The 22,943-nt window shown below is 43.6% G+C and overlaps 1 protein-coding gene across 1 annotated transcript in view; it reads left to right on the forward strand.

Moving 5' to 3' along the window:
- The window catches only part of SYN2 (synapsin II), a 208,543-nt gene that overhangs the window by 20,224 nt on the left and 165,376 nt on the right, over positions 1-22,943 (forward strand). The window contains exon 2 of the mRNA XM_006038134.2: positions 17,449-17,538. Coding sequence (XP_006038196.1) covers positions 17,449-17,538 — 90 coding nt within the window. The remainder of the gene's footprint in view (positions 1-17,448; positions 17,539-22,943) is intronic.

Below are 22,943 nucleotides of genomic sequence, written 5' to 3' on the forward strand. Positions count from 1 at the left end.
AGGGAAGGCACAGAGTTGTGGAATCACACACCAAACAGACAAGGTTCTTTGGGTCAATTTGATATCCTTTAGTAGACCAACTGAATAGCTGGAAAAAATATCTTAGCAAGCTTTCAAATTGAAAAACCCCTCGTCAGGCTGAAGAAGATTCTGCAGTTGGTGTGTGTGCTCTTCCTGGATAGAAGGAATAGTATAGAAGCCAGAGGCTGGCATACAATGCAGGCAAGAATGCTAGTCAATGAAAATGGAAATGGAGGCATTGGGGGTGAGGGACAGGCTGGGGTGGGCAGGGGGAAGGATGATGTCGCTTGTAAAAGTGGAGAGGTACCTGGGGAGTCAGGTATCTGGCAGGTTGTAGTGTGTCATAATTCCATTGTCTATATTAAGTCCATGAGTTTCTGTATCCAGGAGGTTGATGAAATGAAGTTCAGAGGCTCATCTATGAAAAGTGGTTTGTAAATTCCCTTTGAGGATCAGGCCTGAGAGATTGGAGACAGGTAGTTGGGCGTTCTTGTCTTTGATAGATTTTCAGTGTGTGCTCATTCTGGTGCACAGTTGTTGCTTGGTGTCTGCTTCATATTTTCCATCAGGGCATTTTGTGCCCTGATGGAGATATGTATTGTGAAGATATCTCCATACTGGACATATTATTGGCAGGCTTTGCAGGTCTTGTCATGGCATGGTCTGGATCCATTTGATATGTTTTGTGCTGTAGGAAGTTGGCTTCTGGTGATGAGGTTAGCAAGGTTCATTGTTTAAATTTACAAACCACTTTTCACAGATGAGCATATGAACTGCACTTTATCAACATCCTAGGTGCAGAAACTCATGGACTCAATATAGACATTGGATTTATGATACACTATAACCTGCCTGACCCATGACTCCCCAGGTACCTCTCCACTTTTACCTGCTACATCCCCTTTCCCCCCTACCCCAGCCTGTGTCTCACCCCCTAATTCCTCCATTTCCATTTTCACTGACTGGCTTTCTTGCCTCTATTGCATGCCAGCCTCTAGCTTCTTTACTGGTTGTTCCATCCAGGAAGAGCACACACACCAACTGCAGGTGCTTCCTCAGCCTGACAAAGGGTTTTCAATTCAAAAGCTTGCTAAGATATATTTCTCCAACTATTTAATTGGTCTACTAAAATATATAATATTGGTCCAAAGAACCTTGTCTGCTATGTCTTTAGACCAACACGGCTACAACCTACACCCCTACTACCTGTCCCCAGTCAGCTGACCAGGAGGCAGGGCCCTGGGTACACCTAAGCCCCAGGGCTGGGACTGGCAGATGCTGGAGAAGAAGCTCCTACAAGAAAGGAAAAAAGGCTCTGTGACAGTTTGGCTGCCTGGTGCTGCTTACCTGTTGTTATTTAAAGTGGTGGACTGGACTGAGGCTGTAGGGAGGAGACCTCATTGGGGCATGCTACCATATCATGTAGAGACCCCAGTGCCAGTGAGGGCACAGCTACAGGGACATAGAGAGCCCAGTGACAATAGAAGGTATGGTGAGACTGAGACCTCATTACAGGGCTTGATCTGATACCTGATTATCAAGCCCATGTGGTATCCATGAACTTTCCTCTATATCCTGTGATATTTAAAACAGCAAATTCTGAAAGATTTCTTGGCTGAGGATGATGTGATGCTTGATCTAATAAATATTGCCCTAAATCTTTCTGTTTCTTAAACTGTAACCTTGGCTGCAATTCTTCTTTCTATTCTTCCTTTTCTTCCTTAAATCCTAACCTCTTTGCTTCTTTAAATGCTTGCTTACTCCCTTTTTCAGTAGTCCAAGTGTTTCTCTTTGCCAGATATATTGTTACCTAACATTTCTGGTTTGGATCCTCTTCTGATTCTTGTTTTAACTCATCTTCAGTTTTTCTGACTTGAAAAGTAACCATAAATCTTATTTTCCCTTAATAATCACACTGTTTTGTCTTTTACCTTGTATGTAATAGTAGGAAATAATAGGATGGACATGAAGTTCTTCTGTCAGTTCCCATCTTTTCTGTGTTCCATTAATGCATCCAAACAGATTTGGTAGATGAGTGGGTCTGTCAATTCTGCATTCACTTTGAAAGTTTAAATCATTTAAATGAGTTGTCTGTCTTACTCAGCACTAATGATTAAATGGAATATGTAAAATTTGGTCAGCATCAATTAATTATACTGTAGATTAGAAACAAATTCCCTTCTCCTTTCATTCTGCATCAGATAGCAAAAGTGCGTACACCCAGCCTCTGGAAAAGTACCTAATGTTTACAAAAGCATAACAAGGGTATTGTTAACTGATCTTGATAGAATGCTGGTATCATGCATAATTTAACAAAGGTAACACGTGCACATACAATGTAAGTTTAAAAAGTGAACTGTATACAAATCACAGGAAATATAAACATGACTGTGATAGGCTCCCACCCAGCGCTACTGCTGCAGTATCATGGGTGTGCCCAGCACGCCTAGCTATGTCATACCTAACCTGCCTGCCCGCCACAACTTGGTGTTCATATGATAACCCTGTACTCACCTGGAGACACTCCAGTAGTTTTTTGTGGGCTGGATATGACTGTGGGTGCGTCTTCTGTGGGGTTGCTCCTTCCCCACACCTCACCCCTTTCCACTCAGGTGATATTTGCTGTTGTTGAAATACTGGAGGTGTTTGTCATGTGATGCATCTCACAGTGTTAGGCTGAGGCTGGTATCCTTTTGGGGACCTCTTCCCCCCTGTCTGCATTAATGTAGGGCTCAGAAATAATGTTAATCAACTGATAAGATGAACTCAAAATGGCTCGGCCTGGTGACTAGGCAGGGCACCATTGCATTGCTGTCCAGAGCCTCTTCCCCTTTCTTGGGGTGTGAGTTACTTTGGACCCTACATCCCTTCACTCACCTTGTCAGGCCTCTTCAGCCTCCAGGAAGGCAATACACAGTATCTCCCAATCGCATCTGGCAGGCACTGTTTTCCCAAATTCCCTCCCTGCCTGCCCCATGTGGGGTGCAGCTGGCTCCCCAACTGCTGTTTGGGGCACAACCAGTTGGCTATCCTCTGCAGGATGCATGGTCTGTGCCTCCTCCGCTTTCCCCAAGATGTAATTTCCACTTTCTTTGAAAGGGCCATGGAGCTTTTAAATCTGGTGGTTCCCACAAAATCTGAGGCTAAGGCCAACAGTACAGTGATTCTATTGGTTCAGTACAGCTGCTTTCTGGCTGGGTAGGTGTGTGTTGCTGCATGTTCACCCAAGTATACTCATAAGGCCTGGAAAGTCCCATTGTAGCCAGGCCAGTACCTATGACTAGCAAGTAGGAGGGACAAGGAGGTGGATGACTTCTTGTGATTTAGCCAAAAAGTCTTGTAGCTAGGGCAGTCACCTGGGGAGCAGGAAACCCTGGTTCTAGGCCTCCCGTTACTCATAGAGGGTTTCATCCTGCTTCCCAACACAGTGCTCTAATCACCACGATACAGGTTAGGCATTATCCAGATCTTTACAGCCTCCATTTGAAGCTGATCCTCTGCGTCTTGCGTTTAACATTCATTATGTAAAATGGAAGTAGAGCCATGGGGAAGTTTTCTGCCACTTTGGAAACAAGAGCCTAGGTTAGAACAAAGAGCCTTCTCCTAACCAGGACAACATACATGTCACTGAACCATATACCCTCTAATGCTGGAGTGGACAAAATACGCCCTGCAGGCTGGATCCAGCCCACCAGGCCATTTTATCGGGCCTGGGCCCCTAAAAAATTAGAAAATTAATGTTTATCTGTGCCTGACTACACAGCTAGCCAGGGGCAGATACACATTAATTTTCTAAATTTCAAAGATTTCTAAATTTAAAATTTCTTGTCAAAGATGACAAGAGCCAGGGGCAATAGGATCCAGGTTAAGGCATGGCAGGATGCTGAACAGCAAAGCCCGCCCAGCCCCCTCCTCCACTCCCTGACAGAAGCCTCTGCCTAACAGAAGCTTCTGGCCTGGGGTCATGGGGCTGTTCCCGTCTCCCTGTGCCAGAGGGAAATTCAGGTAAAAAGCCGGGGTGGGAAGGCAGCGAAGGACAGCTGGCAATTGCCCCAGTCCTCGGGGCTGGGCCAGGCTGGCTCCTGCTGAGTCCTGCAGTCCAGCTATGTGGAGAGTGGCAGGTGCAGAGTGGCCAGCAGGCAGGCAGAGCACTGAGGAAAGTGATAGCAGAGGCAGGGGGTATGGAAGCGAGTGGGTATGTGGGAACGCAGGGCCTGTGCCAGTGTCCCGGGGCCAGCACCAGCGGGGCCCAGAGCAGGGTGGCAGGAGCACAGGGTGCGGGCTGAAAGGGGTCTACGGAGCCGGGCTGAGCTGCACCAACAGGGAGAGAGGGGAGCTTGCCCAGCTCCATAGAGCCCCTGCTGTCTGGGGCCCCATGCTCCTGCTGCCCCACTGTGGGCCCTGCCAGCGCTGGCCCCAGGACATGGGTGCTGGCCCTGTGCTCCTGCCCAGCTGTCACTATCTCCCATCTGCCTGCTTGCTCCCAGTACCCCCTGCCCCCACCAGTACAGGCAAGAACCAGCGTATGATGCCCCAAACCCATGCATCCTGCACTTGCCCATCTGGCCTGAGCAGCGGCGGCGCAGAACAAACTGCTGCTCAGCGGGGGGGGAAAGTGACCCCTCCCCGTGGCCAGCGCTTCCTGGTGCAGCCACCCAGAGCCTTGGTGGGGCTGTTCTGTGTCACCACCACCTCTGGGCTGCCCCATGGGGCAGTGGTAGCAGCAGAGAGCAGGCACAGACAGCCCCATGTGGGATTCAAATGGCTGCACCAGGAAGTGCCAGCAGCGGGAGGAGGAGGGGCAGCTTTTCCCCCATGCTGAGCAGTAGTTTGTTCCACAACACTGCTGCTCAGCCCAGATGTTCAGCCCCCAAACTCACCCACCCACAGCTCCCCACAAACCCCATACCCACCCACCCATACCCCCCTGCACACCCCACACAATATACAAGAGTAAGACTGCATTTGAGCTATTATGCAATCACTTCTACATATACAGCACACACACACACAAATCAGGACAAAAATATATTTTTAAAATTAAATTAAAGTATCTTATTATGGGTGTTTAATTTTTAGTATATATAGGCAGTCCTCAGACTTATGACACAATTGGTTCCTGAAAACCACGTCTTAAGTTGAAACATTGTAACTTAGAATCAATTTTCCCATAGGAAACAATGTTATAATGGGGGATTGGTTCCTGAACCAAGGCCTGATACCCTATTTTCACCCAAAATAACCCAGAATTTTGTACAGTACTCACTCAATTATATAAAATAAATGTAGCTATATTACTTGTCTATATGTATTTATTTATGTATTTATACAGTATTGTAAATAGCAATCATATATATGTATTTATTTAGGTATTTATACAGTATTGTAAATAGCAATCATATTTATTTGGGGCTTTCTGTGCCTGCTCTCTGCTGGACTTTTTGAAGGTTTCTTGGCTGGAGTCTTCTCAGGAGTCTTGTCTGCTTTCTTAAAGAAAGTGCGCAAGGAAGTTTGGACGGATGTTCTCTTCTTTTGCTTGTAAATTTCTCTGTAGCAGCTGTACATGCTGGATATGCCCCTATTCACTGATGCACTGCATTCAATGTCGGGGTCATGTTCCTCAAACAGGGACATGGCAGCTTCCAAATGTTGAAATGCCTCAGCCAACACTTTTGTTGTCAAGATTTTACAAGGAGGAGTCTCTTCAACAGTAGGTGCATCTTCTTCCTCTGCCACTTTTTGCTGTTCCAACCAATAAGGACCTCATTGAATTAATTCTTCAGAATAGGATGCCAGCAACTCATCAACATCTTCTGGTGCAACGTCTAAGTTGAGTTCTTTGACCATTTCAACAACATTTTTGGTCACCTCTTCAACAGTGTCTGTAAAGCCTTGGAAGTCAGACACAAACTTATTTGACACACACAATTTTCTCCAAACACTATTCAGATTTGATTGTTTGACTTCATTCCATGCCTTACCAATGTTCTTAACTGCGTGGTATATGTTGAAGCCCTTCCAGAAGTCCTTCAGAGTTGGTCCACTTTCCTTCTCAATTGCCCTGATGGCCTGGGCAAATGCGCACCTGAAATAGTAGGCCTTGAAGGATGCGATTATCCCCTGGTCCATAGGTTGCAACAATGAGGTGGTGTTGGGGGGCAGAAACACCACTTTGATATCAGGATGCATGTCATCAAGGATGGTTGGATGACCAGGAGCATCGCCGAGGATTAACAACGCTTTAAATGCAAGATTGTTTTTGCTGCAATAATCCCTGACACTTGGCACAAAATTATGGTTAAACCAATCCTCAGAAATGTTCTTATTGAACCATGCCTTAGGATTGGATTTCCCATCACTGGGAGAAATGCCTTGGAATGTGCTTTCAAAGCTCTGGGGTTTTCTGAACAGTACATAAGTAAAGGTTTAAGTTTAAAGTCACCTGCAGCATTGGAACCAAGCAAAAGAGTGAGCCTATCTTTAGCAGCTTTGTACCCTGGCATGGCTTTCTCCTCTTTGGCAATGTAGGTTCTCAATGGCATTTTTTTCCAAAAGAGCCCAGTTTTGTCAACATTAAAAAATTGCTGAGCACAATAGCCATTCTCTTCAATGATTTCAGCCAATGTCTCAGGAAAAGCACGAGCTGCCTCTTCATTAGCACTTACAGCTTCACCTGAGACCTTGATGCTATGCAAATTGGCCCTGGCTTTAAAATGCATAAACCACCCCTTACTTGCAATAAAAGGCTCAGCATTAGAACTCTCCCCCTGTTGTTTCTTTAGATCATCATAAAGACTCCTAGCCTTTTCCTGAATGATGCCTAAACTCACAGGAGCACAGCGTTTATTTTGATCCTTCCACCAAATGATTAACAGTTTCTCAACCTGAGCAATAAGTCCAACACGGTGCTTAGTTATCACAGTTGAGTGCATAGAAGCTGAATCCTTAACATGCTCCTGACTTCTTGCCTTGTCTTTCAGGATGGTCACGATATAGCACTTACAGCTTCACCTGAGACCTTGATGCTATGCAAATTGGCCCTGGCTTTAAAATGCATAAACCACCCCTTACTTGCAATAAAAGGCTCAGCATTAGAACTCTCCCCCTGTTGTTTCTTTAGATCATCATAAAGACTCCTAGCCTTTTCCTGAATGATGCCTAAACTCACAGGAGCATGGTGTTTATTTTGATCCTTCCACCAAATGATTAACAGTTTCTCAACCTGAGCAATAAGTCCAACACGGTGCTTAGTTATCACAGTTGAGTGCATAGAAGCTGAATCCTTAACATGCTCCTGACTTCTTGCCTTGTCTTTCAGGATGGTCACGATAGTCATTTGGGGGATATCCAAAGCTCTACCCATTTCAGCTGGGACCTCACCTTTTTCATACCTCTTAATTATTTCCATTTTTGTTTCCATAGTAATTGTTCTACATTTCTTAGAAGAAGAAATATCACTTCCATCGGATTTATGCTTTTCTGCCATTATTATGGGCAGTTTGGAAAAAGTATGGAAACAGAAGAGCACATGGGCAGCGCAGTGAACTTGTTATAAAGTTCTGTACTGTACAGTACAGTACTGGGACTTATTCTTTATTCCATACAGGTACAGTACTGTACCATAGTGCTGTAGTGGTAGTAGCAGCAGTGATGACTGAGCACCAGAGGAGCTGCCTAGGAAATGGCTCCCAGACAAGTGGCGCACTGCTGCTCTGGCCACATGGCCGGAAGTGCATGGAGGGTGGAGGGGCATGTGCCCCCGGATCTGCCCCAAGTGCAGCCCACCCCTCCCCAACCAGACCAAATCTGGGGGTCACATGTCCCTCCCACACCCCGTGCCCTTCTGGACAAGCAGCAGGAGCCACTGGACAGGCCACAGCTTCTCTCGTGGCCACCTGGCTCAGCCCAGAGCTGCCTGTCTTGCCCCAGCAGGGGCAGGCAGGGGAGCAGAGAGATGAGCCATGGCTTGAGCTGTGGCTTCTCCTGCAGCAGCCCGGCTCAGCCCCAGAGCTGCCTGCCTCACCCCAGCGGGGGAAGCCAGGGGAGCAGGCAGTTGAGCTGTGGTTTCTCCCGCGGCCACCTGGCTCAGCCCGGAGCTGCCTGCCTTACAGCCAGGGGAGCAGGCAGATGAGCCATGGCTTGAGCTGCAGCTTCTCCCACCACCCATAGCCCCTGCTCCCAGAGCCCGGCACAGCCCCAGCTGGGCAGCGTTTGCCCCACCCACTGTTCCAGCCCCAGCACCCCCACTCCCACAGGGGCTCTGATCTGCCCCCATGGCCCTTTCCTTCCCCCTCCCCTTCCACCAACAGACCTGTATCCTTCATTCAGCGTCATAAAGTTAAAACCCGGGTTGGAACTTAGAAACCCAGGTGTCAGTTTACAAACTTCTTAACTGCGGTTCATTGGAACTTGAACCGTCGTAAGTCGAGGACTGCCTGTAATTTTTTTTTCCCCCTAAAATGGCAAACTCTCTTCCCCAAAGGATTACTTCCAGGGGCAAGGGAAGGGACTTCTGGTGGCAAAGGTCAGGGGTTAGAGGTGGGACTTCTGGTCCCAAGATGGTGATCGGGGGCAGGGCACCTGTCAAGGGATGTGGCTACCCATGCGGCCCTCAACAGCTTGCCAAAACTCAGTAAGTGGCTCTCCACCTGAAATAACTACCTTCACGTGGTCCCACATATTCCTACCCAGGAGCAATCTTCAAGGGGAAGATAGAACCATTTGGTGGGAAGCAGGAGTTGAGTGAGGACTTGTGATTGCTCTAAACCATTATTGGGCTAAACCATGGGAGACTCACCCTTCAATTTGTTTCCAGCAGGTACATCCTCAGGTATTCAGGGAAATTTTATTTCACCAAAATTGATATGGTGCTGCATTTGTTCCCTTGCTGCTCAGCCTTGCCCACCTGCCATTGCAATGGAAGGCAAGATGATTCTCAGTTGCAAGCATGTTAAAAAATAAATCTATATAGAGTGAGTATACATATTTTTCTGTGCCTAGAAACCAGTTGTGGTCTCCTCTGCCCCTGTTCTTCTTTTCTTAGAAGTAGGATACATGTATATTCTGGATTAGTGAAATATATTATTTTCTAGTTTGGAAGATACTCTCTGTCTATATGTTTGTGAGCACTCAGCATCCCATGGTTGTCACCATACTTTATTCTGTGACCAGCTGGAATCTCAAAGGAGCAGTAAGACAAAACATAGATCCTCCTACTCTAAAACCACAAGCCCCTAACACACAAGAGAAAAGAAAAATCTCTTTCAGTTTGTAGTACAGATTTTATGGTATGTAGTTCAGGAATTCTGATTTTTTTTTCCAGTAGGAAACAGTGGTATAGATTACATATAGGTCTTCACCTGGGAACCTGGGAGGCAACTCTCCTTTAAAGTATACCAAAATACCCAGATTCTTCAACCTGGTACAACTATACACTTTTATTACTGACAGGTGTCACAGGCCCGTTTCAAATACCATAGATACATTTTCAGCTTTAGTATTACTTTGAGGCTTTTACTGATTATATTCTTCTGTTTAACTGCACTTTAATAAAACTGAAATAGTAAGTGAGTTCTTTTTTCAAACTTTAGTTTTCCTGCTAACACAAAATAAATTCTATAACCATTAGCTGCCTGCTTGTGGTACATTTGTACAGTCAAATTTACAGTCTTCCATTCTTAGTGTAACAAAAACCTCAGAAAGCTTTTATTTGAAACCAAAGCACTCCCTAAGTGTTTCTTGTTATCTGTAACCTCTGCATTGTTCCTCTGACTGTTCCTCTGCATTGTTGCAGATCAGAGAGAGTTCACCTGGCCCTCTACTATTTTCTCACTGAGATACAATCTATTAGTCAAGATGAAATTATTTTCATTCCGAAGACATTAGAAAGGGAAGAGCTAACATTACTGAGAATGCTACACATCACAAGATTTTTTTTAGGAGAACCTGAAAAACATAAATATATTTAACTGAATATTTCTCATAGCTGTCAGTTCAAAAGGGCAAAACCAGTCTTCAAACACTGCTGAGTTAATTCAGCTAAAAATCACAATCAAAAGAACTTGAATTTCTGTTCACTTTTTAAAATTCTTTCCTAGCTAAAGAGTTGAATACCCCTGCTGAAATGTTAAGCTCAGTGGGCTTACTTCTTTAGAAAGGATTTCCCCAGTGACTTGGTGTTAGTGTATGATATTTGACTTTATATTTTATTTCAGTAACAGAAGCCTACCCATGTTCTGCACTTCATGGAAATTTTATTACTGAAAACATTTAACTTTAAACTAGACAGTCTTTCAAGAATTTACTATAGAAACCCATGTTGCCCCAGCACAGGAATGGTTTTGGTAACTTAAGCAGTCTTTACACAGGCTCAGGGGGGTTAATTCAAGCAGATCCAAGAGCTGTTCTAATTAAACCACTCCCAGCATCTCATGTATTCAGTGTTCTGCCCTTCAGAATGATGGTGGGGGTACTTTAACTAAAGCTCATTCAGTGAGCTTTAGTTAAAGTACCCCCACCACCATTTTAAAGCCTGGGGATGCTGAACACATGAGACATGAAGGCTTCTGGAGTGTACTAATTAACATGTTCTGATGTGCTGTAATTACAGTGCATCAGAGCAGCATTCCCACATGTCCACAGGAACCCTTAATAATGCATGGTAGCCTTGTCATGCCTGTACTATAGAGGTATGATTTAAGACCAAACTAGTTACTTTGACTTAATAGCATACCCTCAAAAGTCATATTCTAAAGGAAAGCTATCCAGCTGGTGGACCATTGGCCACATGCAGCCAGGACCATCCCTGGGGGGTCCAAATTGGGGTGACCGCCCTGCACCCTGCACTTTGGGGGGCCTCACAGAGCCGGGCAGAACAGTGTGGCGACTCCTCACTGCTGCCAGCTTTACTTATGGCCACTCAGCGAACCCCACCACCCTCCTACCACCAAATCCACCATTGAATCCGGCACATCCGGCCGCTCGCCACCCCTGCACCCGCTGCTGAATCTGCCACTGGCTTCCTCATGTCTAGGGGCAGGGCCCTGCACACGCTGATTTGCCCCGGGCCCCGCACCCTGCTTGGATTGTCTCTGCATGCAGCTCACAAGGGGTTGAATTATGGCTTCCAAATTCGTGCCCATCCACTTCTCCCCTTATCTCTCTGGTTGCAATAACAGCTAGTGTCTCTGGGCCCCCTACTCCTCCTCCAGCTGCTGCTTCTTACATGCACCTCAAGGAGCAGGGCAGCGTAGCAGCACAGGGAAATGGAAGTTAGCCTGGGATATGCAAGGCTAGCAGGAGTGGGGAGGGTTGGGGGGTCAAAAGCCTGAGGTGCAGTGGGAAGGGTTTGGGAGGTCAAGGGTACAGGTGTGCAGTGCGGTGGGGGGAAAGCACCTGCATGAGCACATGGTGCAGCAGTGGGGGCTGTGGGCATACAGTGTGGGGGGGGGTCACAGGTACATGGTATAACAGTGGGGGTCATGGGTGCACGGTACAATGGTTGGGGGTGGGTGTTCATGGGGTGTGCAGCCTGGGGGGGCCTTGGTATGGTCCATAAGGCATGTGATCCCTGCTGATGCAGCCCATGTGACATGCACCCCACCCCCTTTTGCTACACTTCCTTCACATCATCTCATCACAGAAGGCAATCATGTAGCAAAACCCCCAGTTTTCCTTTTTTAAAATTTTTTTTATTTATTTAAAATGCGCGTGCATGTGTGTGTGTGTGTGTGTGTGTGTGTGTGTGTGGGTGGGTGCAAGGGAACCAATAAGACATTGTGTCACCATCTCCCCTGTTCAATAAAACCACTATCATTTGCAACCCCGAGTCAGGTCATGCTTTACTGAATCCCAGTTCCTTCCCTATCTTAAATTCCAGCCCTGTTCTCTCTCTCTCTCAGCTCCATTCCCCCGCCCCACTAGTTTCCCGATCTCCTCCCAATTCCGTCTTCCCTTTTCTGCCACCTCTCAGCCTCTCCTTGCTTTCTTGCTGTTCCTGCTGCCTTTCCACCCCCCGTGCCATCTACTGCCTTTTCCCTGTGACTTTCTGCTGCCTTTCTCTGCTTTCCCGCTGTCCTACCACCTTTCAGTCTCTCCTGCTGCTTTTCCTGTGATTTTCTGCTCTCCCTCTGCTCCTACTGCCTTTTCCTTCTAACTTTCTGCTGTCTTTTTCTGCTTTCCCACTGCCCTGCTGCCTTTCAGTCTCTCCTGCCACCTTTCCTGTGATTTTCTACTGTCCGTCTCTCTGTTTCCAGGCTTCCCCTACACCTTTTGTAGTCATTCCCCTCCCCCCCACCTGCAGCTTCCTAGCTCCTCATGGCTGTCCTGCAATTTTCTCCAGCAGCTGGAGCCTTTCTCCAGCTCCCAGCACCTACTGCCGCTCCCTGCAACTTCTCTCGCTGCACTTCTCTAGCTGCCCCAGAGGCATCCTCTGGCTCCCCACACCCAGAGCCCCTCTTTAACACCCACATTTTCCCTTAGTCCCATTTTCCCCTCGCCCCACCTACCTTTTCAGTTCCCCCATAGCTCTGGCTCCAGTCCCAGCCTCTGTGCCGGCATCACTCCCCTGTTCTGCAGGCTTTGGGCATTGTCTTTTAATCAATTAAGATCAATTAACCTAAAGTTACCGCCAAGCCTCAGTTCTTCAGCCCAGGCCCCTCTTGTCTACCAGTTCTAATCCCAGTCCCGGTAACTTTCACTTTCAGCAACTTTCACTCCCTACACTTCTACTTTCTTACCTTAACCTGTCCCCAGGTATCCCAAGTACACCAAGCACATACATACATATATACACACACACATCACAACACCCAACTTAGGAACTCACCTGTGTGTATGTGTAGGTGGGTGGTATGTGTGTGCATTAGTGAATACACACACACACATATATATATATACATATATAGATATCATTGTGTGTGTATGGTATATGAATTAGTGTGTGTATGCCTAGTAGGGGTGCATGCACCTAGTGAGTGTATGTGTGCTTAATTGATTTTTATGTGTGCATGTGCAATTGTACACCACACCCTGCTGTCTAATAGTGCAATATTGAGATCCTGAGCATTGGCCTGACCCCCTCAGGGCAACAATCAGGTCGGTCAGGTAAGACTTGCCGTTGGTGAATCCATGCTGACTGTCCCTAATCACCGTCTCCTCCAAGTGCTTAGAAATGGATTCCTTGAGGACCTGCTCCATGACGGACTCTTTTTTTTTAAGTTGTTGGGTATCCTCATGCATTTGAGCACACAGGGTACATTTTTTTCAGGATTGGGCTCATGAAACTCTATAAAACTTTTGTTAATAGACAAAATTAGATGCATTGCTTTTTGGCATGGGAGAATCAAAAAACATAAAAAACAAATAGCAAAATATTTTTACATTGAAGAGATGAGACACTGAAGTGAAACAACAAAATAGTTCTGGTGTTTCAGTTTGTTTGCTATGGTCACAGACTGTTTTTGGTCATTATAATAGATAGATTCAAAGATGTAGGGTCAGAAGGGACCTTGTAGATCTTCTAGTCTGACTCCCTGCCATGGGCAGGAGAGAAAACTGGGTTCAAATGACCCCAGCCAGGTAAACGTCAAGCCTCCTCTTAAAGACACCCAGGATAGGAGCATCACCACTTCCCTTGGAAGTTGGTTCCAGATCCCAGCTGCCCTGACTGTGAAGTAGTGCCTTCTAATGTCTAGTCTAAAGCTACTCTCTAGCAGCTTATGGTTGTTATTTCTTGTTACTCTGGGAGGCGCTTGGGGGAACAAGGTCTCTCCTGAACCCCGCTGGTCCCCCCTAGTAAGTTTATAGATGACCACCAGGTCCCCTCAGTCTTCTCTTGTGAAGGATGAACAGGTTAAGGTCCCATAGCCTCTCTTCATAGGGTCTGCCCTGTTGTCCCCGGATTATGCGAGTGGCCCTCCTTTGGACTCTCTCAATGCTGTCCACATCCCACCTGAAGTGCGACACCCAGAACTGGATGCAGTACTCCAGCTGTGGCCTGACCAGTGTCACGTAGAGGGCGGGGATCACCTCCTTGGCCCTGCTTGTGATGCATCTGTGGATGCAGGACAAGGTACGGTTAGCCCTACTGACCATGTTCTCGCATTGTCGGCCCATGTTCATCTTGGAGTCAATAATGACTCCAAGATCTCTTTTTGCCACCGTGCTTTTGAGAAGGGAGTTCCCCAGCCTATAGGTATGCTGCTGGTTCCTACTGCCCAAGTGCAGCACCCCGTACTTGTCAGTATTGAACCCCATCCTATTTTCATTTGCCCACGCTTGTAACCTGTCCAGGTCCTGCTGTAATCTGTCCTTCCCTTCTAACGTGCCTACCTTACCCCAAATCTTGGTGTCGTCTGCGAATTTAAACAGGCTGCTCTTCACCCCATCATCCAAGTCACTAGTAAAGAAATTGAACAGTGCGGGCCCAAGGACCGAGCCCTGGGGGACCCCACTGCCCACTTCCCTCCAGGTCGAAAATGACCCGTCCACCACCACTCTCTGAGTATGACCCCTCAGCCAATTTGCAATCCATCTGACTGTGTAGGCATCAATGCCACAGTTGCCTAGCTTTTTAATGAGAATGGGCTGGGAGACAGTGTCAAAGGCCTTCCTGAAGTCCAGAAAGACTACATCCACTGCGACACCTGCGCCCAGTGATTTTGTGACCTGATTGTAGAAGGCAATCAGGTTGGTCTGACAGGACCTGCCCCTAATGAAACCGTGCTGGTTGCCCTTGAGCATCATCCCTGCTGCTGGCCTATCACAGATGTGCTCCTTGATAATCTTCTCAAAGAGCTTCTGCAGGATTGAAGTAAAACTAATAGGCCTGTAGTTGCTCAGGTCCTCCCTCTTCCCTTTTTTAAGGATAGGGACCACAATGGCCCTCTTCCAGTTGTCTGGCACCTGGCCAGAGCACCACAAGTGCTCGTAAAGCTGTGCCAGGGGCCCCGCAATAACCCCTGCCAATTTCCTCAGCACCCTGGGGTGGAAAGCATCTGGACCTGCTGATCTGAACACATCCAGCCCCTCCAGAAGTTCTCTAACTTGGTTCATAGGGTTGTGTGAAATGGGCTGTATTCAATTTCGATTTGGATTTGGCCTGAATTGGGGACAGTGATTCAATCTGTTGATTCGGATAGTTGTCCCTGATTTGATTCAGCTGAATCTGAATCTGAAGCTGCGATGCTGATTCAGTGAGTCAGCTATTTGGACACAGACACAGCTTTAAAAGTTTTTTTCTACATACCTTGAGGTAGCAGCGAGGCTTGTGATCACTGCAGTGCTGGGGAAAATGGAGAGTCCCACAGCAGTGTGGGGGGCTTTCCAGCATGCTCAGCAGTGAACCCGGAAGTGACATGAGGAGGCCCTGTAGCGTGCTCCCCAGCAGACCCAGAAGTGAACCGGAGGTACTTCTAGTCCACTTCCGAGTATGCTGCCAAGCATGCTGGGGAGCCCTCTGAGCTTTTGTGGGGCTCTGCATCTGCCCCAGCACTGCAGTGTTCAGAGCCCCTGCTTCCTAGAGGTATGTAGAAAAGTCATTTAAAGCTGTATCTACGTCCAAATGGCCGAATCTGTCCTAATCTCTCCGAATCAATTCAGAGAGATTAAAGGGTCCCCTGATTTGATTTGAATTCAGAGATTCAGCCAATGAATCACTGAATCTCCACTGAATCAAATCAGGGACCCTAAACTTTGTACAGCCCTAATGGTTAGTGTTGAAACTGAGGGTTTGACTAAAAGTAAAGGGGTGACTGCAGTTCTTGTAGATATGCCCATACTAGCTTTAATTTGTTTCAGTGTTAAGTATACAACATTGAAAAGTGACTTATTTTTCTTAAATTTATTCCTTGCTTGTTTTACTCATCTTAATCATAGTCTCTAAGTGTATATCACAATTGAAAACCTGGTTCATACCTTCCTTGTTCATTGGCTATTAGCTGTTCTGTGTTTAACACCCACAAGTAAAACACAATGGCTTGGTTTTTGAGCAGGTTTATTTAAGCATATATTTTTTAAATGGGCTTTAATATGAAAGGCCCATGTCTTCTGTTCAGTCTGAAAATTCAGTTTGTTTGTTTTGATATTCTGATAGAATGGGTATATGTGATTCCAAATGCAGGGTTTTTCAGAGGTCCTTAACTGGAATATAAATAAATAATAAATTATGAAGAATCCTACCCATAAAAGTTTTCTTTCTTTCAGAATAAAACTTTCTTTCCCTCATTTATCTTTGTTCTGTATACTATCCAACTAATGTATACCCAACTTCCACTGTAAGCTACTCAATAGTAAGGCATTTTCCCTTGTCCTGCAGAATTTAAAAATGTGTTTATGAAATAGAAAACTTAAATAAACATTATTAAAATAAACAAATCCTCTCTGCCAGTTGAAAATGCAACTCAGAGCTTTCAACAGCCTTATTTCCTCTCCATAACTTTCAGTTTCTGACCCATACCCTAATTCGTATTAACATAGTAGATATTTGATCTAACTGCTTTACAATACAGTGTTCTATTGTTTTTTGTTTTTTTTTACCAGCAAAACCCACTATTCAAACTTGTGCTAAGATGTGTATGTCTAATGCTGGCATATGATAATTAAATACATCACAGGCATGTACAAGCCAAAAGCTTTGGAGGCTTGAAACAATAGTGGGTCTTCTGACTGCCAACCTCTTCTTGCTCCCTAGAAACCTTACTTGCCAAGCTGTAATTTCAGGAGTGATTTAGTTTTTTAAACTGCCATAATATAAAAATCAATCTATTCATTAGAGGGATCAGGCTATAAATATTTTCCATTAGTTGACATTGGCTATGGAATTCCTTGTTATTTTCTTCCCTAAATTATTGAGTAGGATTGCTTTGCGTTGTTTGTTACTGCTGTCCACATGAAAAAGAAAGAGCGAAATGGTTGTTTCATACAGATGTATATAATGCACATTCTGTTAAGTGATTGGGATCTTTGTGGACCAACAACACTGAACAGATGCTAAGACACAGGTAAAGCAACTAGGAAATAAACTCATATTCTTTGCTCCCTACCTGACTTTGTGTGATGTAACACAAGTCAATTTTTCTCTCTCTATTTCCCCATCTTGTAAAATTACCTATCAATTTCACAGACTTGCGAAAAGTCTTAATAGATTAATAATTGTAAAGTACTTCAAGACCTTGAAATAAAAAATGGTAGTAAAATATAATGTTGCTTGTATAATTTCTCATATAATTATGCTATTATCACAAAATCATCTTAAGGTACATAAAGTATAAGATGTTGAAACCCATTATCCCACTGTGTATTATCTATGCATATATGCAATAAAAGGATTAGCTTTTACAGAATTAAGATGTAGAATGACAATTTGAAGATTTCAACAGAATTTGGTCAGTCTTTAAACATTATTTTTTGCTTTGTTTTCTTTTACAGTTTGCGCAGATGGTGTCCATCTACAAAACTCTGGGTCCTGAGAAGTTCCCTCTAATTGCACAAACATTTTATCCAAATCACAAGGAAATGGTAGGTGCAAACAACACTAAAAGTCAGTTGCTGTATGAATAGAACTGAAACTATAATTACCCATGATTCATTTTCCCTTTTTCCCTCTCTCAGTTATTTTAAAATACCATTTTGGAAACTTCCAGTGGCATGATACTGGATGACAATGAGAAAGCATCCTTCTGTTAATTGAAAAATTAGTACCTTCAGCTTTAAAAAAGACAAACTGGTTCTAAAGAACAGAAAAAATACAAATTATAAAGTGCACAGGAGAGTGTATGGATATGTTTCCAGGCTAGTCCTGTGGGTTGCATGCTAAAATATTCAGTATCTTTAGTGCTGGTGAGTAAGGCTGTATGACATATTTGTGTAAAACCTTCAACTCACCTAAAATCAGATTGTTTCACGTGCTGTTACCTTCACATGCTGGAGCTGCTCTGCTGATAAGTCGCACCCCTCTGCTCAGACAATAATTGTTCACACCCACAATCAAGTGTGCTTTATGCTATCTACCTTTTCAAGCTGTTCCTGTGAATTGGTTGCACAAATGTTGGGTCTTTAGAGGACTCAGGTGGCTACTTTCTCCAGCATTTTCTTTGAGGAGTTGCTAGAGATGGACTATTGCTTCTCTCAAGTCATGAACTAACTTCTTGGGAAGGAAATACCTAGGCAGGTATATGAATCTGATGTCACCATACAGCTTGAATGTCCCTAATGCCAGCAGCTTGTCTGGTAAGCTGTAAGATGCCCTATAATTCTACATGCAGTTGTTTCATATAGGAATTCTCAGCCCCCTGTATTAAAGATGTCAGATGCTTTCAACCTTAATGCATTATTGGTAGGTGACTTTTGGAGTTCCCTAGCTGCCTCAAAAGGAATTTTGAAGTAGCTCACAAATAGTGCATTTCATACACGTACTCCGGGGTGGAGAGGAGGGCGCTTTAATTAGAGAGGTTCTGACACGCTCCAGAAGACTTGCAGAAGACTCAATTAATTGCTCCAACACATTAATTAGAATGCATCAGAGCAGAGCTCCATCACATAGTATATGTGCCCAAAAACGTTGGCAGCAAGAGCAGAGGTCTGTCCCACACCACTTCCTACCCCACTAAGAAAGATCCAGGCACAGAGAGATGGTGGCCTTCACTAGCAACCCAATTATTAACATACTCAAGGAAGAAAGAGGCTTGCATCTTGCATCTGCTGCAGACCCAGGGGAGTTACTATGATACCTATAACTTGGAGTTTTGTGGGTGGGCTGAAACCAAATCTGAGTCCTTTCTAAAATGTCAAGTAGAAAATGGGGAGGATTGATCAAGGGGAGGAGAATAAATTTAAGGTTTTTTTGAGTTTTCCTGGAGATACAGATTATATGTAGCATCCTCAATCTACAAGCAAACCTGCAACCAGGTGGTTGGTTGATGGCCTATGTATGGGCCCCAGTTTCTAAAAGTAGATTCTTACTAGGGATGTGAAAGGTTAAATGATTAATCATTTAACCAATAAGTACAGTGATAACTGGCTAGCTTACTGATATCCTTTAGCTCTGAACAGGCACAGTCTGGTAGGGAAGGGAAGCCATGCAGTAGCACAGCAGAAATAAGAAGGCAGCAGAGCAAGCAAAGGGGGTGGGGAGGGGGTGAGGAGGACTAGTACCCATAGCCTAGGAGGAAAACAAGGAGCAGCCTAATAACTCAGCAATTAAGCAATTAGATGCTTGTTTACAGGTGCTCCCTCCCTCCTTCCCAGATGCAGGGTTTCCTGTGAGCTGTGTTGTCTGGCAGGGCTTGCCTCCTCACCCCAGGAGCTGTCTGAGCTGCTGTATTGTCTGTTACATGATTAACCAATATAATTAGAGGAGGTTAGACAAATATTTTTTTAAATGATATTTACCTCCCTAATTCTTACTTTCTTACTCTGGGTAGAGGAGCCCAGCCCAATGCCCTTTGAATGCAACAAAGTATCCCACAGAGACAAAACAATATTTTCAGCACCAAACCCTGAAGTCATTTTTCAGTGCTGTTGTGTAATGTTTCATCACTGTAAATCAAATGCAGTATGTACTGTTGCAGTGTATGCCTTCTTTTTTTCTGTGCCCCAGACAATTGAACATCATGAGTTGCTTTCCCACTGTGTTTCTTATGTGTGGTGAGGGAGGCAGAAAAGTGGTGCATTCCATTTTTCTTGCCCTAGTGTTTTTTAGCCCATCTGGACTGTTTGCTTCATTTGTTTCTTTATTTGTTGCATGCTAAATTTCTCTTTGAAGGAGTTCCTGACATAGCCATGGTAAGAGTGGTACACAGCAATGAGTCTCAAACTGTGGTCCTGAACATATAAATATCCTTTGAGAGCAGGAGGGCTTTTCCTGACACAAGGATAAGTAAATACAATAGTGAAGTCAACAGCTTTGTTACTTCTGTTGTTGAAAAGTGAAGCAAGAGAGGACCAAATGTCCTTTCTGTTGGATATGAAATAATTAATTCCAGAAGCAGAACAGCGCATTAGTGATGCAGTAAATTTTTTGCTTCCTAAATTTTACTTTATATCTTGTTTATAATCCCGATAATGGCCGAGATCTACGTAATGGCTGATCTACATTCTTCTTTGCATAATTCATGGGTGCTCTCAATAATTTTACAAACACATTGAAAACCTGCCTATTTTGCTTGTATGTGTTCTAAATATAGGTATATAGAAACGGAGAATAAAATATCCCATTATTTAAGTACAAGAATTGGTTGAGGTTTCAACTTCTCCATCAGGTTCTTTTGAAAACTGTTATCTTAGATTACTAGCTGAATTCTATGTCTACACCAGAAATAAAAAGATGGAGAGCTGTTAATGGAAAGCATTTCTTCCAAGTGCATCAAAGGGAGTGCCTGTACATGTGCTGTGAGGCTGCTCCGATACAAGTCTGCTGGAGCATGGTAATTACTGCATTCCAGCCAGTCTCTGCATCTCGTGTGTCAGCATTCCCACGTTTAAGAATGGCAGTTGGGGCAGCTAACTACAGCTCGTTGAACAAGCTTTAGTTCAAGCACCCCCACTGCCCTTTTGAAGCATGAGGATGCTGATATGTGAGAGCTGTGGTGCTTTAATTAGAGCAGCTCTCACAGTCCCTCTAATTAAATTGCCCTCCCTCCCCCAACACTCCCAGAGCACGTGTAAAAGTGCCCAGGTTGTTTGACAGACACGAGACTTAATATTTGAAAACAGATTTGCCCTTATGCCTTCAGTTACCTCTCTTACTCCCACACAGCAATCATGAATGGTTAGAGGCCTTTTTCTTTTTTCATTTCATTGTAAAAAGCTAACTAGGCTTGGGAGATGTTAACCATTTTCCACGTAATTAATATTAGGCTGGAGATGACTCTTCTTCTAGTATTGTGTTGACACATTTCAAATGTACCACATAACTGAGGAAAGTTAGATTTAGAACGCCTTGTTTGTTTTTCCCTCTGGGGGAAATTTTGTGAACCCAGTAACTTAGAAAACATGCGGTCAAGACAGGATACCAAATAGTTTGGTTAGGATATTTGTAGAGGGTTGGGCTGTATGATGATTCATAGGTGGGAGTTTTCTCAGTATATGAGTTGAATGTTTGTTCAGACTATTCTTAATGTTCAAACTGGTTTGAGATTGCTTTTACCTATAATGATGCTTCCAGATGTTTAAAGAGTTTCTGTTGTAGTTCCACTCTTGTCTGCCTCTGCCCGTTTTTACATTCAGCCATAAATAAATTTGTTTTCCCTCTAATTGAAAACTGTCTATGTTAGGACTTGCAGGGTGTTTTGAAGCTTTAGAGATTTGGAACGTAGCAGGCCTGAGTTATTGTTATGCTTCTATTCTTTTTGCTTCTTATATAGTCTGATGATCATTTGTGCATGACTCTCTAGTACTGTGTTTTCAAAAGGAAATAAAAGGTAAGTAAATAAAATACCTTTATGCAATATTGGGAGCTGCTTTCATGAGAACCTTCTTGGAACAAAGACATTTAGCTCAAAAGTCGATTAAATCTTTACAGTGTTGTGAAGCTTTCAAACTCATTGCTGCCTGGATATTTGCAACCTTTTCTGGAATTAGTTCACTTTTTCAGTATATTTTCTCCTACATTTTCTGCCATGTAAAAAAAAAAAAAATCCTGTCCAGTTTATTTTTTGTGTGTGGTGATGAATTTAACTAGGAGGATGTTATGAAAACTACATCCAAGTACTCTTACCTAATTTCAGTAATTTTCTTTGATTTTTCATTGTTTTTCTGCATGACTTTTTCTTATGTTTTCCCAGTTGTAAATATAAATCAGATGGGTCACATTCAAAGTAAAACCAAATGATGTACCATGCAGTATTTTTCTTCTTTGACCTTCAATGTACCCTGCACACACACACACACACACACACACTTCAGAAAGTAGAGAGCAGTCATTCTAAAAATAGTTTGTTGTTTGTAATAAATTAATGCAAATACAAGGAAAATTCTTGTTAGGAAAATAACATATTCTGAAAAAAATTGTACCGTAGACAAATTTCCTTTCAGTCCTTTTCAATGACAAATCAAAAGGAAAATTAAATATAAATTAAGAAAGTAACTTTTTAAAGCTCTATATCCCTCTTTAGTGATGTTAGAAAGATTGGTCTCTTTTTCTCCAGTGTGGAAAACACAGTCAGATTCAAGTTCAGACAGAAATCAGACTGGGCTGCAATTGATTTTGAAATACCTTATATTGAATAGTTTATGGAAAATCAATTACAAAATGTTCATAAGACTCCATATAGGATATGGATATCTCATATTGTAAAATGTATACCTAAAAGTTTTATTTCAAATACAAATCATAAATATTTGAAGAAAAAAAATTATTGCACAATATTGGATGAAAGACAATGTTTGTTATGTTCATTGAGCTTAAGTTTTAGTTATTGTGTAACTTTAAAATAAACAGTACTTCAATAAACAAGTTACAAAGCAGAAAATATCCATTTACTAGTGCTGTTCAAAATGGACCATTACAATAGAATGATACTCTGTGTGTTCTGCTGAATAAATTAGCTACATGGATAGAAAACTTATATGATCATTAAGCTCTTGCAGTTCCATCTTGGACTTGTTTTGGTATGATGGAAGGAAATAAGTTGTAGCTCTCTACCTATATCCATAGAATATATTCAGACATATATATATTGTACTAACAGTACGTCACACTACCAGAAAGTATATTTGCATTTCATTTTCACTTTTGGAAGTAGTGTTGCCTTCAGGGCATGTAAATAACTGAAATGAGTCTGGATAAAATCAGCTTCTTACAAACTGCTTTTTTCCTGGGCGCAAAATACAAGCAGTGATTTACATTTAATTATGAATAATTATGGTATTTAATTATCATAAGTTAAAATAAAGTTGATTTAAAATAAAATAAAGGGTGAGGT

The sequence above is a fragment of the Alligator sinensis genome, unplaced genomic scaffold, assembly GCF_000455745.1.
Source record: "Alligator sinensis unplaced genomic scaffold, ASM45574v1 scaffold1647_1, whole genome shotgun sequence".
Classification (NCBI taxonomy): Eukaryota; Metazoa; Chordata; order Crocodylia; family Alligatoridae; genus Alligator; species Alligator sinensis.